Here is a 22,218-nt window from a genome sequence, read left to right on the forward strand (position 1 = left end):
CTGGAGATATTTGTGTTTACTTCACAGAGCTGTCCTGAAGATTAAATGAGGCAATAATGTAGTTTCTGGCACATAAAGCACCCATATGGACGGTGCTTTCAAGTTTCCTAAGCTCTTTGTATATTTACGTGATCTGGCTGAGTGAGCTATGTTCCTGTACATCTCTTGGTGCCTTTCTGTAGTCTGGCGAAGAGAAGGACTGGTTGACTTTTTTTTTTTTTTTTTTTTGCTTTTTTTTTTCTTTGGTAAAGGGCCTTAAAGGCTTCTAAACAAGTTTTTATTTTACCCTCAGGATGATCCTGTAAATTAGATAGAACAAATATTATCACCATTTAGTTGAGATATTTCAACTCATAGCGGTTAAGTTGTATGAAGTCCAGTGATACATGAGCAAATACCACATAAGAGCTGGTTAGTAAATTATTTTTGAAAACACGTTTGATTACTCAATTCTTTTGATTACTGAGACTTTAGTTTCAGCTTCTTAGCCCAGTTTATTCAGTAAATGATTTACTCAGTAAAATATTCATCAAATATTTCTTGAGCACCTATTACTTGCTACACACCGTTCTCAGTGCTGGATATAGAGCATCAGACAAAGCCTAAAAATACCTGCCTTTGTGGGGCTTATAGTGAGGTACGCTGTGAGATAATGTGGGATGTCATTCTCAGGGGAGTGTAAGGGGAAATAAAGCTCTTATGATATTTAATACAGAATACTGGTTATGGAAATTTAACTTGATTTATTGTATTTTCTGTGCATTTTTAACCTGTAACTCATTCTTACAGTCCTCAGCCAAAAAATGCAGCCTCTGAGACTGTTTAGTAATTTTCCCACTGTGTTATAGCTACTGTATGGCAGGGCCAGAATTTGAAACCAGATCTATTTGACCCTATAAGATATGGCCATGAGATATTAATTTTGAGGATAACTATTTTTTAGTATTACGGAATGTTTCAACAAATATTTTTTAGGACCAAAGATAACCTAGGCAGAGTCTACTCTTTGCATAAATTGTTTAAAAGAGCTTCCCACTCCGTTTTGTCATCTAAGCACGGTAAAATTCTCACAAGACTAATTCTTTTCTTCTTTTTAGGAATGATATAGTTGTAGACTTTCTTTTTTTGTTGTTGTTGTTCTCTCTCCACCATCCAAGTAGTTGTGAATTTTCTAGAGCCAAAATAGAACATTATAGATTATCTTTTAAACCCTTTATTGAAGCACAGGATAATACTGTGACTAACTTAACTTTATACTTTCTAAGAGATCTTGATAGAGTAGACAAATGCAGTAGTTATGCATCTAAATTTGCTTTTACATCATAAATCAAGAATATTATGAAACCATCTCCCAGAGACATATATAATACATAAATCTTGGCTGTTTTTTTTTTTCACAATAGAACATCTATGCTATTGATACATGTAAGTGGATTTGTAAGACAGTCTGTGTAAATGTGAAAAATGAAGAATTTCCAGTTTTTCTCATTTTCATTTAGACCAGTAATGAATACAGTGAAGGTAAAGGACATTTTCCATCCTTCCTCGCTTTTATAGGAAGAGGAAAGTTGTATCACTTCTTGAATAAAAAAGGATTGTGAAGATGATCTTTTAGAAACAGTGCCTTAAAAATTATTATTTTTGAATGATATCTAGTAGGAGATCCACAATAGTCTCATTTGGTTATAAAAATAAATTTTATGTATTCATGTATGTGTTTTGATTAGGTATAAAATTAGTGGCTGAATATCCATTCAAGCTTAATTTTGTATTTCTATCACTTTTCTAGATTTTGTGCAAGATTAAAAATATTAAAAAAGGCCAGGCACGGGGGCTCACGCCTGTAATCCCAGCACTTTGGGAGGCCGAGGTGGGCGGGTCATGAGGTTAGGAGATCGAGACCATCCTGGCTAACACATTGAAACCCAGTCTCTACTAAAAATACAAAAAATTAGCCGGGCATGGTGGTGGGCGCCTGTAGTCCCAGCTACTCGGGAGACTGAGGCAGGAGAATGGTGTGAACCTGGGAGGCGTAGCTTGCAGTGAGCCGAGATGGTGCCACTGCACTGCAGCCTGGGCAACAGAGCAAGACTGCATCTCAAAAAAAATAAATTAAAAAAACAAAAACAAAAACAATAATATTGTTTCCATTACTATCGCTATGTAACAAATTGCCTTAAGGCTTTGGGGCAGAAAACAATTTGTTTGGCTCACAGCTTCTGTGAGTAAGGAATTCAGGCTGGGGACAGTGTGGATGTCATGTTTCTGCATCAAAATGACTGGTATCTCACCTGGAAGACTTGAGCAACTAGGTACTGGCAGAACTGGAGCTCACTGGGCATCTCTGTATGTTTGTTCCATGTGGTCTCACCAGCATGGTGATCCAGGGTAGCTAAATTCTTGTTGGTTCAGGACTCCCAAGGCACATGTCCTAAGAGAGAGAACCAAGTGGAATCTATATTGCCTTGTATAATCTTTAGAATTACATAGTTTCACTTCCACCTCTGCTGTTGATAGAGACAGTTAATCAATGTGAGAGATGCAGACCCTTGCCCAGGTCCAAGGTGAGGGAACCCTCTCTACCTTTCAGTGGAATAATGTCAATGTCACATTATAAGAAGAGCATTTGGGACTGGGTACAGTGACTCAAACCTGTAATCCCAGCACTTTGGAAGGCCAAGGCGGATGGATCACTTGAAGCCAGGAGTTCAAGACCAGCTTGGGCAACATGGCAAAACCCTGTCTCTACAAAAAATACAAAAATTAGCCAGGTGTGGTGGTGCGTGCCTGTAGTCCCAGCTACTTGGGAGGCTGAGGTAGGAGGATTGCTTGAACCTGGGAGGTGGAGGTTACAGTGAGCCAAGATCGTGCCACTGCACTCAAGCCTGGGTGACTGAGCAAGACTCCATCTCAAAAAAAAAAGAGCATATGATATAGGGTCATCATTGAAAATAAGTTTCCCACAAAAATATAAACAACACTTTCAATTTAAATGTACTTTAAAAAATTGAAATGTATATATGTAGCTTATTAACTAAAAATCAATTTTCTCTTCTTTTACAGGGAAATGATCTTCATTGGTTAGCATGTGCCTTGTATGTGGCTTGCAGAAAATCTGTTCCAACTGTAAGCAAAGGGACAGTGGAAGGAAACTATGTATCTTTAACTAGAATCCTGAAATGTTCAGAGCAGAGGTAACTATGTTAGAGTTTGAGAAGTAGAGTGTGGCCAATGTAAGCTCATAAATCATAGCAATAGTAAGAATTATGTCTGTTCATTTTCTGAACATTTGTACCTGTGGACTGGTGAAATTAGATGCTAAAACTAGCATCTAATGATTTTCCTTTATTTATATCAAAGTTAGTATCCCTTATATTTTACTTCTTTGGTGAAAATATTTAAATTTTAATGTATTAGGCACTTGTATGGAAGAATTTATTTTTAAAGGTTAGGACATTGTGTAATATTGGGAGAAATGAAGGATATTGACAAACTTTAGGAGATACTCTAAGTTGAAAAGGTAAATAAAATATTATTTGCTATTATACTTAGAAATATGTGCACAGGACTTGTGGTCTTAATATAAATAGAATGTGTAAGTATTTCTCAGTTTCCTGTTTGGAGGATAAATGACATGATTATAATCCATTTTAGAAAGGGTCAAATACGTTTAAAAGAAGAGGCAGAAATTGCTTTATCTGTTTTGTAGTTAAATTGATTACATTAATTTTTTGTGCCTTTTAGGTGAATTTTCTTACATGGCTTATTAAAGATAAGTGGAAAAATGATGTTTAGCATTTTGGGGGAAATTACGACTGTCAAAATGTATGGATTTAATGGTTAAAAAAAATCACTAAATAAAAAAATTAACTGGGTGTGGTTGTGCATACCTGCAGGCCTAGCTACTTGGGAGGCTGAAACGGGAGGATCACTTGAGTCCTGAATGTTGGAGCAGTACTGCACTCCAGCTTGGGCAACAGAGCAAGACTTTGTCTCCAAAACAAAAAACAAAAAAGGTTACTGTTTAAATAATTAACAGGCTGGGCGTGGTGGCTCACGCCTGTAATCCCAGCACTTATGGAGGTCGAGGTGTGTGGATCACTTGAGGTCAGGAATTGGAGACCAGCCTGGCCAACGTGGTGAAACCCCGTCTCAACTAAAAAAAACGAAAATTAGCTGAGTGTGGTGGCGTGCGTCTGTAATCTTAGCTACTCAGGAAGCTGAGGCAGGAAAATCACTTGAGCCTGGGAGGCAGAGGTTGCAGTGAGCCGAGATCATTGTACCATTGTATTCCAGCCTGGGTGACAAGAGTGAGACTCCATCTCAAATAAAATAAAATAAAATAAAATAATTCACAACGTCATGTTTTAGCTGACATTGTCAATTTTAGTAATCTTCTTTTAACCTTTAACTCCATCCTGAGTTACATTGGCCAAAGAATCAGTATCCAGAATTATATAAGGAACTACTAACAGGGTTAATAAAATGAATAAAGAATATGACTTCACAAAGGTTATAATTCATATAGCTAATAGATACAAGAAAAGATAATGTCACTAATAAAGACTTTCAAAGTAAAAATATAACATTTCTTTTTTTTGTTTTTTGAGGTGGAGTCTTGCTCTTTCACCCAGGCTGGAGTGCAGGGGCGTGATCTCAGCTCACTGCAATCTCTGCCTCCCAGGTTCAAACGATTCTCCTGGCTTGGCCTCCCAAGTAGCTGGGATTACAGGCGCACGCCACCACACCTGGCTAATTTTTGTATTTTTGGTAGAGAGGGGGTTTCACCGTGTTGGCCAGGCTGGTCTCCAACTCCCGACCTCAGGTGATCTACCCACCTTGGACTCCCAGAGTGCTGGGATTACAGGTGTGAGCCACTGTGCCTGGCCAACATTTTATTCTTATCATTGGGAAAATTTGAAGTCTGTTATGCCAAGTTTGGTCACTGTACAGGGAAACAGGAACTCTCTGTTTTTTATTTTTCAATTCCTTTTTTTTGAGATAGAGTCTCACTCTGCTGCCCAGGCTGGAGTGCAGTAGCTTGATCTCTACTTACTGCAACCTCTACTTCCCAGGTTCAAGTGATTCTCATGCTTCAGCCTCCCAGAGTAGCAGGGATAAAGGCACACGCCACTATACCTGACTAATTTTTGTATTTTTTTGTGGAGACCGGGTTTCACCGTGTTGGCCAGGCTAGTCTCAAACTCCTGACCTCCAGTGATCCGCCTGCCTTGGTCTCCGGAAGTGCTGGGATTACAGGCATGAGCCACCGCGCTCAGCCAGGAACTCTGTATTGCTGGTGTACATTGGTGAAAGTCAAAATTGGCATAACTACTTTACTAGGAAATTTGGTGGTATCTAGTAACATTGAAGGTGCACATTTTCTTACTCTACTTCTTGGAGTAGTCCCTAAAGAAACTCCTGCACACGTGTATAAGGATGTTTTCATTACAACACTTTTTGTTATCATGGAATATTAGAAACAACCTAAATTTAGGTTGGGGGATGAATGCAAAAAATCCTTGTATGTTCATATGAAAGAATGTTTTTAGCAATTAAAATGAATATATCTTACGTATCAACATTAATGTCAGAAACGTTATTGAGAGTGAAAAAGCATGTTGCAGAATACCACTGAAGTATGATACCATTTATATAAAATGAAAAAACAGGTAATAAGTAATAAGATATTGCTTATTGTTTACGCATACATGTGTATGTGTAGTAAGTGTGAAAACATAGGAAGGATTAAGACCAACTTTGGAATGGTGTTTATCTTTGGGGAAGAAGGGTAGGGATAGGATTAGGGAGGAGTATAAAATGGGAAATTTGATGTTTTTTTTTTCCTTTTCTTTTTTGAGACAGAGTCTTGCACTGTCACCGGGCTGGAGTGCAGTGGCACGATCTCTGCTCACTGCAACCTCCGCCTCCCAGGTTTAAGTGATTTTCCTGCCTCAGCCTCCTGTGTAGCTGGGATTACAGGTTCCCACCACCACGCCCAGCTAATTTTTTGTATTTTTAGTAGAGACGGGATTTTACCATGTTGGCCAGGCTGGTTTCAAACTCCTGACCTTGTGAGTTGCCCACTTTGGCCTCCCAAAGTGCTGGGATTACAGGTGTGAGCCACTGTGCCTAGTCTTGGCTGTTTCTATAGTGTTGCTAGTTTAAAAAAAAATCTGAAGTGGCGGGGAGTTGGGGAGGTGGCTCATACCTGTAATCACAGTGTTCTGGGAAGCCAAAGTTGGAGGATCACTCAAGCCCAGGAGTCTGCAATGAGCTGTGATCTTGCCACTGAACTCCAACATGGGTGACAGAGCGAAACCCTATCTCTTAAAAGAAAAAAAAAAGAACTGAAGCAAAAATGACAAAATTTATTCAGTATGTTAACATTTTAAAAATCTGGCAGTGAACCAGGGTGAATGTTGGTTAGGTTACTCTTGTTAATTTTGGTTTGTATTTTCAAATATTTCATAGTTAACAAATAGTTTAGGTAACCTAAACAAAATTAATTTGGAGGATCAGAGGAATATACCAATCTGTAAGAAATTAAGCTAGTCAGAGACACCAGTTATGATTTTATTTCACTGTCTAAAAGTAATATAATTTAATGAGATAATATTGATTTACTTTTGAATACTTACTTTTGTATACTTTACCTTTATGTTAATTATGAAATATCTTATTGTTTGTCTTTAATACCAGCTTAATCGAATTTTTTAATAAGATGAAGAAGTGGGAAGATATGGCAAATCTACCCCCACATTTCAGAGAACGTACTGAGAGATTAGAAAGAAACTTCACTGTTTCTGCTGTAATTTTTAAGAAATATGAACCCATTTTTCAGGACATCTTTAAATACCCTCAAGAGGAGCAACCTCGTCAGCAGCGAGGAAGGAAACAGCGGTAGGTTTTCATGTTGGTTCATCGGGAATACACATTAGTCTGTGCTGCAGTGTTAATATTTTGCTAGTTTTTCTTTTTCATTTTAAAAAAGAAAGGAGATTTAAAAAATCTTTTTCCACAATAGTTTTCTTTTAATGATGCTTTTTTTTGCTTTTCATTGTGGGTTAGCCATGAAGAGTTTGGCTTTTTTCATGTTGCTAAATGTATACGGGTCTTTGTTTCTATAAACTTTCATTTTTGTTGTTTTATTTTATTTTATTATTATTTTTCCCTCAGTGATCCTTGTTCTGAAACCTTCCTTTTTCATTTAAGCAACAAAAAATGCAAACTGTACAAGTCAGACTTCAGGGATTTTCACCCTTTAGCTGCCTTGGAGATGTATCTGTATCTAGATATATATAAATCCCAGCACTTTAGGAGGCTGAGGCGGGCGAATCACCTGAGGTCAGGAATTCAAGACCAGCCTGGCCAACATGGCAAAACTCCAGCTCTACTGAAAATACAAAAATTAGCTCCCCGTGGTGGTGCACACCTATAATCCTAGCTACTCGGGAGACTGAGTCAGAAGAATGCCTTGAACCGAGAGGCAGAAATTGCAGTGAGCCAAGATTGTACCATTGCACTCCAGCCTGGGCGACAAGAATGAAACTCCATCAAATAAATAAATAGATAGATAGATAGATAGATAGATAGATAGATAGATAGATAGAGATATTCTGGCTGAGTGCCTGTAAACCCAGCACTTTGGGAGGCCAAGGCAGGTGGATCACTTGAGGTCGGGAGTTTGAGACCAGCCTGGCCAACATGGCGAAACCCCATCTCTACTAAAAATATAAAAATTAGCAGGGTGTGGTAGTGAGTGCCTATAATCCCAGCTACTTGGGAGGGTGAGGTGGAAGGATCACTTGAACCTCGGAGGTGGAGGTTGCAGTGAGCCGTGATCACGCCACTGCACTCCAGCCTGGGCGATGGAGCGAGACTCCGTTTTATTAATAAATAAATAAATAAAATGACATATTCTCCTAGCACTTTGGGAGGCCAAGGCAGGTGGATTGCTTGAGGTCAGGAGCTCAAGACTAGCTTGGCCAACGTGGCAAAACCCCATCTCCACTAAAAATACAAAAAATAGGCAGGTATGGTGGCATGTGCCAGTTGTCCCAGCTACTTGAGAGGCTGAGGCAGGTGAATTGCTTGAACCCAGGAGGCGGAGATTGCAGTGAGCTGCGATCGCCCCACTGCACTCCAGCCTGGGTCGTGAGACTTTGTCACTAAATAAATAAATAAATAAATAATGAAGTATTCTAAAGTTTGGATAGAAGCTTTGTGTTGAGTCTGAGTGAGGCCAGTGTGATCATTTATAGGAAGATATCTTCTTTTTTTGGAGTATCTGGAAAATAATTTCAGATTGCACTTGTTTCGATATTTCTTAGGATGTGTATACTACCTAATTCTAATTAAGATAATTTTAAAAGGCCGTGTGCAGTGGCTCACACCTGATCCCAGCACTTTGGGAGGCTGAAGCAGACGGATCACTTGAGCCCAGGAGTTTGAGACCAGCCTGGGCAGCATGGCAAAACTTCATTTCCACAAAAAATACAAAAATTAGCTTGGAATAGTGACTCACACCCGTGGTCCCAGCTACTGGGGAGGCTGAGGTGGGAGGATCACTTGAGCTTGGGAGGTTGAGGCTGCAGTGAGCTGTGATCATACCACTGTACTCCAGTTTGGGTGACAGAGCAAGACCTTATCTCAAAAAAAAAAAAGTAAATCACTTTATTAGAGATTTTACATTTTTATCACTTTGTATACTTTCTATTAGCTCTTTCTGCTACCTGTAGTCATGATGTATAGCACTTACTGAGCATTTGTTTTGGGGCAGGGACTCTTAAGACTTCAATATGTATTACTTCAGTTAATCCCTCTGACAACCTTGTGATGCTCATACTGTTATTACAGATGGAGAAAATAAGCACTGAGAGGTTAAGTAATTTGGCCAGAGTCACACAACTAAGTGTAGAGCTTTTATTGAAACTGACTGCAGAACCCATGTGCTTTACTGTGACTGTATCCTGCATCTCTCACACACTATTTGAAAATTTGTCACTATTTGTTTAGCACATATCCACAGGAAATACAGTTAGATATTTTCCTAGGACACAGGCATTTTTAAAACACCAAACCCCACAGACTCTGTCTTCTGAGAGCTTACAGTACAGTCAGCGAGATGAGGCAGGTATGAAGATTGCAGTGCATGCAATGCAGTGTGTTATAAAAGTCCCATGACTACAAGAGGGAATAGAGATGTAAAAAGACACAAAGGCAGTAAAACAAGAGAAAATGTGGGAGGTTAGTCAAGTTTTTTTTTTTTCCTAGAATTCTCAAGTTGTACAGCCAGAATTAAGAGTAGCTTAAGTGTTAAGCTAAAAAAAAAATTGAATTTTATTTTGGTAGGCAACCAAATTAGAAATAGTTTATCACGCGCCTATGGTAGAGAGGCTGCTTTTAAAAGCAGAACACTGACATTTAATCCTTGCCATGGACTGGTGAATTAAGTACAGTATTGTACCCAAATAGAATAATCTTTTGACAGATGAAATGACTAAGTCCAGGTGAGCAAGTGTACCCTAGCTAATGGTAATGCTGAACTAAATCTAATCTAATCTCCATGGAATTTCGTTCCTCTCGGCACCTTGTTAGAATAAGGCTGTTGGGATGTGGAAACCACAGATTTCTTGTCTAAAAGTTGTCAGAGGTTTTGGTAGAAAAGCCAAGCTTAAAGCAGGTCTGAAACTTTAGCAGACAACTTGGCAATATACAACAGGTACTCTTAATGGATGGAAGTATAAGGAATTATAGGAAGCTCATAATTTACATTAAAAAGGCCTTTTGTGATTTGATATAGTCTGGAATATCTTTAGGGAGGGAGGGAGGGATACAGGTCATTAGCTATGATAAAGGAGAAAAAAATGAGGATGTATCTGACTGCATATAGTGGTCTTAAAGCAGCATAGCATTGCTATGTCATCAAAAGTACTATTTTTATTCATTTTATTTTCCACCTTACCTATCTTGCCCTCAAAAAACTTTAAAAATTCTTTAAGAATTTTCTTTTCTTTGAAATGGGCTCTTTCCCTGGATCCCAGCTATTTCCTACCAGTATTTTGTTGAGGCAGAACGTCCATGTTTTCCATGTGAAGCTGAATGTGGTCTCTCTCCTTTAACTGTGGGTTTTATTTGACACCTAATTTATAGTCATTTGGGATGTTTTTTTTCTGATTCTTCTGTTGTCTCATGACTTTTTTTTTTCTTCCCCCAAAGGCGACAGCCCTGTACTGTGTCTGAAATTTTCCATTTTTGTTGGGTGCTTTTTATATATGCAAAAGGTAAGAAAATAGTAATATTTATTTAGATATTAATGCGTCTGTTTACGTTTACAGGTATTAATTTTGTCAGCTTCTAACATGTATCAGGAAAAGGTTTTCACTGAAAATTTTCTCAAGGGTTTTAATCCTAGATTCTTTTTTAAGTATTGCCTTTTTATCAAAGAATCTATTGGATTTCTTTACAATATCCAAATCTTCTCTTATTAAATGGAAAGTCCTTTAATTTTGTTATATACAACATCTTTACTACCCAAAGCGACTCTTTCAAATTATGAGCTGAAAACACATTATTCTGTATATGCTTGTGTTGTGAACTCTATTTTTCATGAGATGTATCTTATTTACTTGAGTGCAATTACTGATCTACCTCAGGACAGTTCAGATTTTTTTTTCTTTTTGTATCTTTTTCAGATAAGTATACTTAGTCAAATACTTTTATATACTACTTATTTTCTTTCCTTTTTTTTCATTTTCTCATCTCATTTGACCTACGCAAAGTCTGCATTCAGTGAAATACACGTCTCTATTATTTTTTGTCCTTTTTGTATTTATTTATTTATTTATTTATTTATTTATTTTGAGATGGAGTCTCACTCTGTCTCCCATGGTGGATTGCAGTGGCACAATCTCAGCTCACTGCAGCCTACACCTCCCAGGTTCAAGTAATTCTGCCTCAGCCTCCCGAATAGCTGTGATTACAGGTGCCCACCACCATGCCTAGCTAATTTTTGTGTTTTCAGTAGAGATGGGGTTTCACCATGTTGGCCAGGCTGGTCTCGAACTCCTGATCTCAGGTGATCTGCCCACCTTGGCCTCCCAAAGTGCTGGGATTATAGGCATGAGCCATGGCACCCGGTTCCTTTTTATATTTCTATGTAGAAATAATTCTTAGTAATCTAAAGTAGATAGGAAAGTGCAGTTATATTATTACATAGGTTTCTTCTTTATACTATGTGGAATGCCTTTGCCATTAAGATAGCTCAATAAAATGCAAAGTTAACAATCATAGAGCTGGAAGGAGTTTCATAAATATAAGAGAGATTCTCATTATTAGATTAACTAGCTTAATTTTTTTTTTTTGAGACGGAGTCTCACTCTGTCGCCCAGGCTGGGGTGCAGTGGTGCGATCTTGGCTCACTGCAACCTCTGCTGCCCGGGTTCAAGCAATCTCCTGCCTCAGCCTCCCAAGTAGCTGGGATTACAGGTGCCTGCCACCGCGCCCGGCTAATTTTTTATAGTTTTTTGTAGAGACGGAGTTTCACCACCTTGGCCAGGCTGGTCTTGAACTCCTGACCTCATGATCCACCTGCCTCGGCCTCCCAAAGTGCTGGACTTATAGGTGTGAGCCATCGCACCTGGCCTAGCTTAACTTATTTACTTTATTTTTTATTTTTATTCTTATTTTTGAGACAGGGTCTTGCTTTGTTGCCCAGGTTGCTTTGTTGCAACCTCTGCCTCTTATGTTCAAGTGATTGTTGTGCCTCAGCCTCTTGAGTAGCTGCAGTTGCAGGCATGCACCATTATACCCAGCTAATTTTTGTATTTTTAGTAGAGTTGGGGTTTTACCATGTTGGGCAGGGTGGTCTTGAACTCCTGACCTCAAGTGATCCGCCACCTCAGCCTCCCAAAGTGTTGGGATTACAGGTGTGAGCCACCGTGCTCAGCCAGCTTAGTTACTTTAAAGATGAGGCAGCTGAGCCCAGAAACTAGCTGCTGGCAACAAAGCTAAGATTTGAACTCAGATCTCCTGGTTCCTGGTTCTTAGTTTCATACTGGCTGTGAAGGCCTCTGGGAAGAATGTGTGATATTGTTGGTCTCCAGGTTTGATTTATCTTAATTACAACTGGTCCCTCTCTAGCTAGTTAGGGTGAGAGCTGCCGTCCTTCCTTCCCTAAGCTGCATGCTTGATTCAAGAGAAAAATCTTCTGTTATACATGACACTGGCATGTTTCTTTAGTGATGACAAAGGCGACATGATTAGTGGCATGAAATAAAGGTTTTGGAGTATATAAACCATTTTTACAGTGGCTACAAATTTTAGAATGTGTGACTGCTATTATATATGATGGTAATCTTTTCATATGATTGTATTGGGCAAGTATGTCTGACTTCTAGGATTTTTATCTGTTTTGTTTGTCTCTTATGGCATATGTGTACTTAGAAGTAAATATATTTGGTACTGTATATAATATGTACAATACAATAAAAAATAATTTCATTGTCCTTATTTTGTTCTCACTGGACCTGTTGGGGTGGTTTTTTCTCTGTAATTAGCTCAGTGTTTGAATTTTATCTCATTAATTCAGTTTATAGTAATTCCACCTTAAGAACCTTTGTGGGTTGGGCATGGTGGCATATGCCTGGAATCCTAGCTACTTGGGAGGCTGAGATGGGAGAATTGCTTCAACCTGGGAGGTGGAGGCTGCAGTGAGCTGAGATTGCGCCTCCAGTCGGCGACAGAGCGAGACCCTGTCTCAAAAAACAAACAAAGAATCTTTGTCCTCTCACAATCCACTGCTGATCTTTTATAATGCACGGTGATGTTTTCTAACAGTCATTTAATTGCTTTAATTCAGTTCTTATTTATTTTGGGGAAAGGTTTACTCTTTTGTAGCCACCTTTCTAATGACAAGCCAACTCCGGAGATGAAACATTTCTATTTACTTGTTATCTTTGTTGATTAAAAGATAAAATATCTCACACAAAGTCAGATTTATTTGTAAGGTCAGGATTTGAAATATAAAATACGTCATGTTGAGAGAGTCCTAGAATTTAAATTAAATTAGATTCTGGTCTCTAGGGGCATTTCAGCTTTTTATTAGACGTTACAGTGCTGCTGTTTTCTTTTGCCTTCTATGGCAAGTGCACACCAGTAACAAGTTTAGGCTTGTTGGTGTGATGGGCTTTGTAGCTTGAAATCGGTAGGTGCTATTTACTTCCTTTTTTTTAACATGAGAAACCACGTATATTTTAATAGTAAACCTCTTTATAGAAGAACCAAGCAAGTTGGTTTGGCTATATCAATGCACAGTTTAATGTGTTGATTATCATTTGCCTCTTTGGCAACAGAATAATTTTTTTTCTCTTTAATTCATTTAAGTTGATTTGTTGAATGTTTCCATCTATGCAAAAAAAAAAGAATTGTTTTGTATGTGCTGAGGTAAGTGGTAACTTTCTTTGGAGGAACAGAGAGAAAGGGAAACCTGAAACAAAGCTGCGGGGGTGTGTGTGTGTACATATACACTTGGGTAGGCATTAAGTGTGAAAACGCTAAGGTTTGGAAATAATTCTTCATATGCATGCTAGCTATTTAAATTGAATTTGATGTTACAAGAATGTAAAATCACCATGAAGCATGCATGTGTGGTGTTTAACCAAAAAAGGGATGGGCTTGAAGTTATAAAATAACTAGAAATCTTAATTTCTAAGAAATTAAGATAATAATAAAATGGCTTAACTACATGTAAAAATGCGTTCAGTGTTAGAGTTCAACCAGCACTGCAGAAATGACATGTTTCTGTCAGTTTAGGTTTTTGATTTCTTATTTCCTTGTTACCAAGCATCGGCAAATTATTCTTGGGATTATTAACTCTGGAATTGAAAGATATTTAATGGTACTCCTGTTGCATTAATTTGTCTGAGATTATATAGAAAAGTATTTAAAATGTTACTGTTGGAGTCTGATCAAAAGTTCTGGTCTTTTAAAAATATGTATGTGAGAAATGGCATGAACCTGGGAGGCAGAGCTTGCAGTGAGCTGAGATCGTGCCACTGCACTCTAGCCTGGGCGACAGCGAGACTCTGCCTCAAAAAAAAAATGTATATGAGAATAATTATATGAATGATTTTTTTGGCTGTCTCCTAAGTATTTCTAATAATTTTCATGACAGAAAAATGTCTTCATGCAAAACAGTTTCTTACAGTTTGAGATAATTTATGAATTTTTAGTGTTCAGAATTTTCAAAGACCAATGATAAAGTTTTAGTCAGCTACTAGGTATTTAATAAACAATGAATGAATGAATGGCATTTTTAGTAAAGTTATAGTTTTCACTAAGCTGTTTATTAAAGGCCAGGCATAGTGGTTTACACCTGTAATCCTAGCACTTTGGGAGGCCACGGCAGGAGGATCACTTGAGTCCAGGAGTTTGAGACCAGCCTGGGCAACATAGCAAGACACCATCTCTAAGAAAACTTTTTAAATTAGCCATGTGTGGTGGTGTGTGCCTGTAATTTCAGCTGCCCAGGAGGCTGAGACAGGAAGATCGCTTGAGACCAAGATGTTGAGGGTGCAGTGAGCCATGATCATACCACTGCACTCCAGCCTGGGTGACCCACCAAGACTCTGTCTCTTAAAAAAAAAAAAAAAACATACATACATATATATATATTTATTTATTAAGATATAAGAGTAATATCTCAAAATTTAAATTTGCCAAAACACTTATTGTAATGAGTCAATTTTGTACAATGTTTTGTAATGTCATAATAATTAAAGGAAGAAATTGTTTTTAAAATGTTATAAACTCAATGCTAATTTAACTCTATAAGTGCTTATAATCCTTCAGGTAATTTCCCCATGATAAGTGATGATCTGGTCAATTCTTATCACCTGCTGCTGTGTGCTTTGGACTTAGTTTATGGAAATGCACTTCAGTGTTCTAATCGTAAAGAACTTGTGAACCCTAATTTTAAAGGTAGGTTTGTAAATCAAAGATTTTTGGGCCATCTGCATTTCTGTGTTATGTTTACCCTTGGAGTTGTACAGGTTTTCTATCATCAGTATTTTGAAAAGCTCCTGTCATTACAGTTATCCAGGGTACTTATAACTAAGAGTCAAGCTTCCTGTAAAAATATTTTTGGAAAAACATTTGCAGATACCACGAAGTTTAAAGTCTTAAATGACAACTTTAGAAATTTCTGAAATATATACTCAACAAGGAGAAGGCATTTAGAAACTCAGAGTTGCAAAGATGACATTAAAGCCGATAGTGTTTTTCTACATTGGCAAACTTTGTGCCTGACACATCGTAGGAGATCAAAAAGAATTTGCTGAAAGAATCTTATTTCAAATTTTGGTACGGAAGAATAGTTATGGTTCTAAAATAAATAAAATGAACTTTCATCTTTTAAACTAACATATATGGAAATTATGATTTTGGCATTGCATTTAATAGAACTTAGGTATATAATTTCTATGAATGATAAGTAGTTAGCCCAAATTATGATTTTCAAAGCAAATATTAAAAAGTGTGTATAGAGTTAAAATAAATATTGCTGCTGCTATTGGAGTAATATTGTAATAGGATTCTGGGTGATTCTCAGTTTTGAGGTGATTTCAGTTAAAATTTCAGCTTGTCTATCAAGGTAGATTTTTAAAATTAGTGGAGTTAGTTACTTCAGTTGCTCCTGGTATGGTAAATTTAATGTTCCTCATATTATTTTCTGTTCTTTCTTGCATTTCTGTCCTAATTCCCTTTTATATTCCCTTTCACTTTTACCTTTTTTTTTTTTTTTTTAATTAAAAAGAATTTGTTTTTGAGACAGGGTCTCACTCTGTCACCCAGGATGGGGTGCAGTGGTGCAATCACAATTCACTGCAGCCTCAACCTCCTGGGCTCAGATGATCCTCTCATCTCAGCCTCCCAGGTGGCTGGGACTACAGACATACACCACCACACCCAGCTAATTTTTTGTATTTTTTAGTAGAGATGGGGTTTCGCCATGTTTCCTGGGCTGGTCTCAAACTCCTGGACTCAAGTAATGCACCCACCTTGGCCTCCCAAAGTGGATTATAGGAATGCCCGACCTTTACCTCTTTTATTTTCATTTGATTTTTTTTCTTTTGTGCTGAGTCTAGGGCAAGAATAAACTGTAAATCAGCGTGAAATACATCTAATACATTCGAATTGAAGTGTATAATCTCTGAACAGTGTAATTTTTTTAAAGTGGTATTTTTTGTTTAAAAGTAGACTTACTTGCAAAGTTATATTTTATTTTTGTGGTTTTTAAATCTTAGTATCCTAAAATTTAAGTTTTAAGTTTCCCTTAACCATCTCTACATAGATAATTGAATAACTGAAATCTTTCGAGTAATGATACACTTTACTTCTATTTGCCATTTTTTGACAAATTCTCAGGGTTAAAATAGACGCATATATACTGTTTCCTATACATTCATATGCTAAGTGGTATACTGATTATAAATAAAATGTTAAGTTTATTATAAATTGGCTTATTGTATGCTGATATCTCTGTTTTTTGATTCTGTACACCATAGGCCTGTCTGAAGATTTTCATGCTAAGGATTCTAAACCTTCCTCTGACCCCCCTTGTATCATTGAGAAACTGTGTTCCTTACATGATGGCCTAGTTTTGGAAGCAAAGGGGATAAAGGAACATTTCTGGAAACCCTATATTAGGAAACTTTATGAAAAAAAGGTTTGTTAAGTAGCAAAGAAATAACGTGAAAATGTTTTCTGGAGAAAAACTTGATTTAACATGATGACTTAAGGATCTCTTCTTTTATCATAGCTCCTTAAGGGAAAAGAAGAAAATCTTACTGGGTTTCTAGAACCTGGAAACTTTGGAGAGAGTTTGTGAGTACTTCTGTATAAAATGTTTTAATATTTTAAATTGTATACTTAGGAAACTTCAGAGGTTAGTGTTTTTATTGTTTGTACTCTGGAAACTGAGAATATGTTTTGTGAGAGAATACGGGGAAGCAAAAATTCTGTCACCTAATATAAGCACACTTTTTAAATGTGTTCAAAATTATATGGCTGTTCTTTGAAGTTTCATTAAGCTTCTGGATTATAAATTTTGAAATAAATTCTTTTGGAACTGTATGGGTGAAAATTGATGATGTGTAAGTGTGGAAGTCTCCAGGGGTGGCTAGAGCAGCTAGACAGATAGTTAAGCTTCTCACCAGAAGCTGCACCTACCAGCAGCTGAAACGCTGTCAGCAAAATACTTGTACTGTGAGATGGATGAGCATGGGGATAGCAAGATTACATGTGATACTATCCAGTTTTTGTTTTGTTTTTTAAGAGGGAGTCTCACTGTGTCGCCCAGGCTAGAATGCAGTGGTACAATCTCGGCTCACTGCAACCTCCACCTCCTGGGTTCAAGCAATTCTTCTGCCTCAGCCTCATGGGTAGCTGTGAATACAGGCGCGTGCCACCATGCCCAGCTAATTTTTATATTTTTAGTAGATACAGGGTCTCACCATACTGGCCAGGCTGGATTCGAACTCCTGACCTCGTGATCCACCTGCCTCGGCCTCCAAAAATGCTGGGATTACAGGTGTGAGCTACTGCGCCCAGCTATACTATCCAGTTTTTATAACTACAAGTTACCCTACCAAAGTTTAACTTTCAAAAAATTGTTAGAACTTTTAGTAAATAAAAAAATGAAATAATTAATTGAAATGGCAGTTCTGTGAGAGAGTACATTTTGTCTGTATTTGTTTTTCCTATAGTAAAGCCATCAATAAGGCCTATGAGGAGTATGTTTTATCTGTTGGGAATTTAGATGAGCGGATATTTCTTGGAGAGGATGCTGAAGAGGAAATTGGGACTCTCTCAAGGTGTCTGAACACTGGTTCAGGAACAGAGACTGCTGAAAGGGTGCAGATGAAAAACATCTTACAGCAGCATTTTGACAAGGTGAGTTTAGCCACACCAGAAGAGTAGAAATACAGGAGGAGTTAAGCCAGGGGTTCTTTTTTATTTTGGTAATTTCATGTTTGTGTTTTACTTGCCTACAGTATGAAGGAGAAAATTCTCATCATACTTCTCTTAATTGAAAAAGGTATCTCTATGATATTTGATTTGTTAATATCAACTTTCATTCATTTTACTGAGGTCTGAGAAAAAGAGAAATTAATATAAATTTAAACAAATGTGTCATGCTGATAATTGTTGGTTTTAAAAAGATGGGCCAGTAATATATAGTCTTATATGTAGTGAACACAGTAATATATAGTCTTATATGTACTACTTTTAGGCATTTAGAAAGTGATAATTGACCTGCTTGGGGCCTTCATTTAAGAGACTGGAGAAACTGAGGATCTATAGTCTTTAAGGAAATTATTTTAAACTGAATTTCAGGACCACATGGTATTTTTTCTTTTTTTTTTTTTTTTTTTTTTTTTTTTTGAGACGGAGTCTCGCTCTGTCGCCCAGGCTGGAGTGCAGTGGCCGGATCTCAGCTCACTGCAAGCTCCGCCTCCCGGGTTTACGCCATTCTCTCGCCTCAGCCTCCCGAGTAGCTGGGACTACAGGCGCCCGCCATCTCGCCCGGCTAATTTTTTGTATATTTTAGTAGAGACGGGGTTTCACCGTGTTAGCCAGGATGGTCTCGATCTCCTGACCTCGTGATCCGCCCGTCTCGGCCTCCCAAAGTGCTGGGATTACAGGCTTGAGCCACTGCGCCCGGCCCCACATGGTATTTTTTCAAACAGACACTTAGGGTGATGCAGGCCATGAGTTTCCCTTCTGCTATGTGGTAGTAACAGAAAACACTAAACTTCTGGCAAGTGCCCCCAGAGACACTGGGTAATCCAAGAGCCAATTCACCTGGAAGTGAGCTGCTTCAGACTTGAGACTGGTCTGCTTATTCATTCAACAAATATTCCTAAAGCATTTTATATGTCAGGTTGTGTCCTGGACACTGGAGATACAGCAGTGAACAAAATAGCCACGAGAACCCTGTTCTAAAGAAGCTTATATTCCAGTGTGGGGAGATGGACAGGAGATAAACAAGTAAATACATGGTATGTTGGGTGATGACAGATGAAGAAAGTAAAACAGAGTAGTAATACAAAATATTGAGGGGAGGTGAGAATGGGATGGGTGGTCTGTTGTAGGTAAGGTGGTTGATAAGGGTGTCACACACCAGAAGTAAGCAAGGAAACAAGCCATATGAATAGCTGGGGAAATGTATTCGAAGCTGAGAGCATAACAAATGCAAAGCTGTGCAATTGGAATAGGAGTAGCTTTTTGGAGGAACAGTGAGACTGACAGTGTGGTAGGAATACAGTGAGGGGAAAAAGTGGTAAGAAGTGAGGGGAGGCCAGGTGTGGTGGCTCATGCTTGTAATCCTAGCACATTGGGAGACTGAGGCAGAGGACTGCTTGAGCCCAGGAATTCAAGACAAGTCTGGGCAACAAAGCGAGACCCTGTCTCTACATAAAATATTAATACAAAAAATTAGCTGGCCATGGTTGTATCCACCTGTGGGCTCAGCTACTTATGAGGCTGAGTCAGGAGGATCCCTTGAGCCCAGGAGTTGCAGGCTGCAGTAAGCTGTGATCGCATCACTGCACTCCAGCCTGGGTGACAGAGCAAGAGCCTGTCTTTCAACAAAAAAGAAAAAATGAGAAGAAAAAGAAGTGCAAGGAAGAGGGAAGAACAAGAGAGCCAGACAGACCATGTAAGCTTTGGAAGCCATCATAAGAACTTTTGCTTCTGCTGTGATTGAGATGAAAGCCATTAAGAGGGTGTTATTAAGAAGAATGACTGATTTACATTTTTAAAGGTCTTGTGGGAAAGTGGGGTTCGAGACAAGGGTGGAAGTAGGGAGTTAAGCTATTGGAGTGATTCTGGCAATAGTTTATGGTGGCTTGCTTCAGAGAATGGTTTGTATCTGGGCCATATTTTGGAGATAGCACCCACAGGATTTACTGATGGTTTGGATCTAGGGTTTGAGAAAAAGAGAACAGTGATGTCTCCAGTTGGGTGAATGGTATAAAAGCTAAAATCCTGACAGGGCCTGTGAGGTCGTAAGTTATCTGGCCCTGGCTCTCTCTGAATTCATCTACTACTATCCTCCCTCCTCACCCACTAATGCCACATTAACCTCCTTTTTTGTTCTTCAGATATGCCAAGCATGCCTGCAACACAAAGCCTTTGCCTTTGCAATTCCCTCTGCCTAAAACGTATTACTTCAAGATATTCATGTGGCTTCCTTCTCACTTCATTCTGGTTTCTGATAACCTGACTGCTATGTCAATAATAACCACAACATCCTCCCCAACTTCCTTTCCCCCTGACTCTGCTTGCTAGTGTTTCTCCTTGTATTTATCACTGTCTGACAGTAAGTAGGGAGGTAGGTAGAAAGAATTATTTATTGCCTGTCTCCTTGCATTAGAATATAAGCTTCACGAAGGCTGTGACCAATGTTGTCTGCAGTGCTTGGCACATAGTAGACATTCCGGGAACATTTACTACTGAAATTTATTAAGAGGGAAGAGCAAGTCTGGGGGAAGGGGAATTAAGGGTTAGGGTTATTAGCATGTTAAATTTGAGATGTCTTTTAAGCATCCTAGTAGAGAAGTTGAATAGACAGTTGTGGAATAGAAGACCGGAGTTCACAGTTCACAGTAGAGGTTAGGGGTTGTGTATATATGTCCTAGGGTCATCAGGATACAGATGGCTTTTTTTTTTTTTTTTGAGACAGTCTCACTCTGTCACCTAGGCTGGAGTGCAATGGTGCAATCTCAGCTCACTGTGACCTCTGCCACCCAGGTTCAAGCGATTCTCCTGCCCCAGCCTCCTGAGTAGCTGGGATTACAGGCGCCTGCCACCACGCCCAGCTAATTTTTTGTATTTTTAGTAGAAACGGCATTTCACCATGTTGGTCAGGCTGGTCTTGAACTCCTGACCTCATGATTTGCCTGCCTTGGCCTCCCAAAGTGCTGGGATTACAGGCATGAGCCACCGCGCCCAACTGTAGATGGCTTTTAAAGCTCTAAAATGAGGAGAGATTACTTAGAGGTATGAAATAAGAGAGAATAAAAGAGGACTAAGGGCAAAGCTCAGAGTCACTCCAAATTTTTAAGTCTTTATTTGGAGAAGGAACATCCAAATATTTTTAAGATACCGACTTAATATTTGCACCCAAGTTAAAGAAAGATTCCTCTTGATCAGAATGAACAGGAAGCTCTAAAGCTAAGCACAGTGCTACCAAGAAACACCATGTTGATCTTGAGGACTCTGGCAGGAAGCTGTTTGTGGTTGTCACACCTAGTTTCCTCTGTGAAACTATTGCTGCCTGTGGGTGATGTGGTTATATGCTGCTGGCTGCTGTTGATTCTCCTGTTCATGTACAAGGTGTTTTTCCCTCCCAGTGCTTCCCAATGTAGGCTTTGGTTCATGCACAGTGAAGTAGGTGACTGCAAGAAACCTTGTAAGGCAGGGAGCAGCCTTTTGAATGCAATTCATCTACCCAGATCATTTTATTGATTTAATTATAGAATGAATTTCTTTGAAACAAAGTGGAAGTCTTAGTTGTATTGCACTTTAAGACAGAGAAAACATGTAGGTTTGTTTCTATATATAGTAAATTTCTGTGCTTTTCTGTATCTTAGGAAACTTGAATAGTTGGCTCTGTTGCCAGGTGAAAATTTTGCTAGGTTTTTTAAAAAATTAGAATAAGTACATTTAATACACAGGGAAATTTGGTTTATCTTGAATATTAAAAGACACTGTTAAGTTATCTTAACCTTTCAGAGTTTATTTGAAAAATCATAAAGATGTTTTACTGGCTCCTTTGACACCAAGTCACGTCTTTTCCATATTTGTTGTCAAGAGTGTTGACTTTAACTTGTTTCTCTGAAGACCTGTCTACTTTAATGGGAAAAACTGATAGATTCTTGTAACCAAAGGTAGAGGAGGGCTAGGAAGACCAATGAAGGCTGTTCTGCATCAAGTTGCCTTTTTAGGGAATGTTCATTTTATTCTCTCTCTCTGAAGCAAATTTGAATATTTGGATAGTGGGTGTATTAGTTCATTTTAACGCTGCTGATAAAAACATACCTGAAACTGGGAACAAAAAGAGGTTTAATTGGACTTACAGTTCCACGTGGCTGGGGAGTCCTCAGAATCATGGTATGAGGCGAGAGGCACTTCTTAACATGGCGGTGGCAAGAG

At 38.5% G+C, this 22,218-nt stretch overlaps 1 protein-coding gene and 1 long non-coding RNA gene across 7 annotated transcripts in view; one reads left to right on the forward strand and one right to left on the reverse strand.

Moving 5' to 3' along the window:
- RBL2 (RB transcriptional corepressor like 2) overlaps positions 1-22,218 on the forward strand; it is a 127,959-nt gene that overhangs the window by 67,863 nt on the left and 37,878 nt on the right. For all 5 annotated transcript variants that reach the window (XM_033218404.1, XM_033218402.1, XM_033218401.1 and 2 more), the window contains 7 exons: positions 3,064-3,194; positions 6,703-6,903; positions 10,222-10,286; positions 14,854-14,982; positions 16,566-16,726; positions 16,820-16,884; positions 17,766-17,952. In XM_033218404.1, the coding sequence (XP_033074295.1) occupies positions 3,064-3,194; positions 6,703-6,903; positions 10,222-10,286; positions 14,854-14,982; positions 16,566-16,726; positions 16,820-16,884; positions 17,766-17,952 (939 nt within the window). The remainder of the gene's footprint in view (positions 1-3,063; positions 3,195-6,702; positions 6,904-10,221; positions 10,287-14,853; positions 14,983-16,565; positions 16,727-16,819; positions 16,885-17,765; positions 17,953-22,218) is intronic.
- LOC117087790 lies at positions 459-22,216 on the reverse strand. Of its 2 annotated transcripts, none has more exons than XR_004438914.1 (3): positions 22,143-22,216; positions 2,292-2,431; positions 459-1,171 (listed from the first exon to the last, which is right to left on the reverse strand). It is a non-coding gene; the product is annotated as an uncharacterized LOC117087790 (long non-coding RNA). The 2 variants fall into 2 exon arrangements; XR_004438913.1 differs by lacking the exon at positions 22,143-22,216 and adding an exon at positions 3,891-3,948.

The sequence above is a fragment of the Trachypithecus francoisi genome, unplaced genomic scaffold (genome assembly GCF_009764315.1).
Source record: "Trachypithecus francoisi isolate TF-2019V2 unplaced genomic scaffold, Tfra_2.0 Lachesis_group10, whole genome shotgun sequence".
NCBI classification, from domain to species: Eukaryota; Metazoa; Chordata; class Mammalia; order Primates; family Cercopithecidae; genus Trachypithecus; species Trachypithecus francoisi.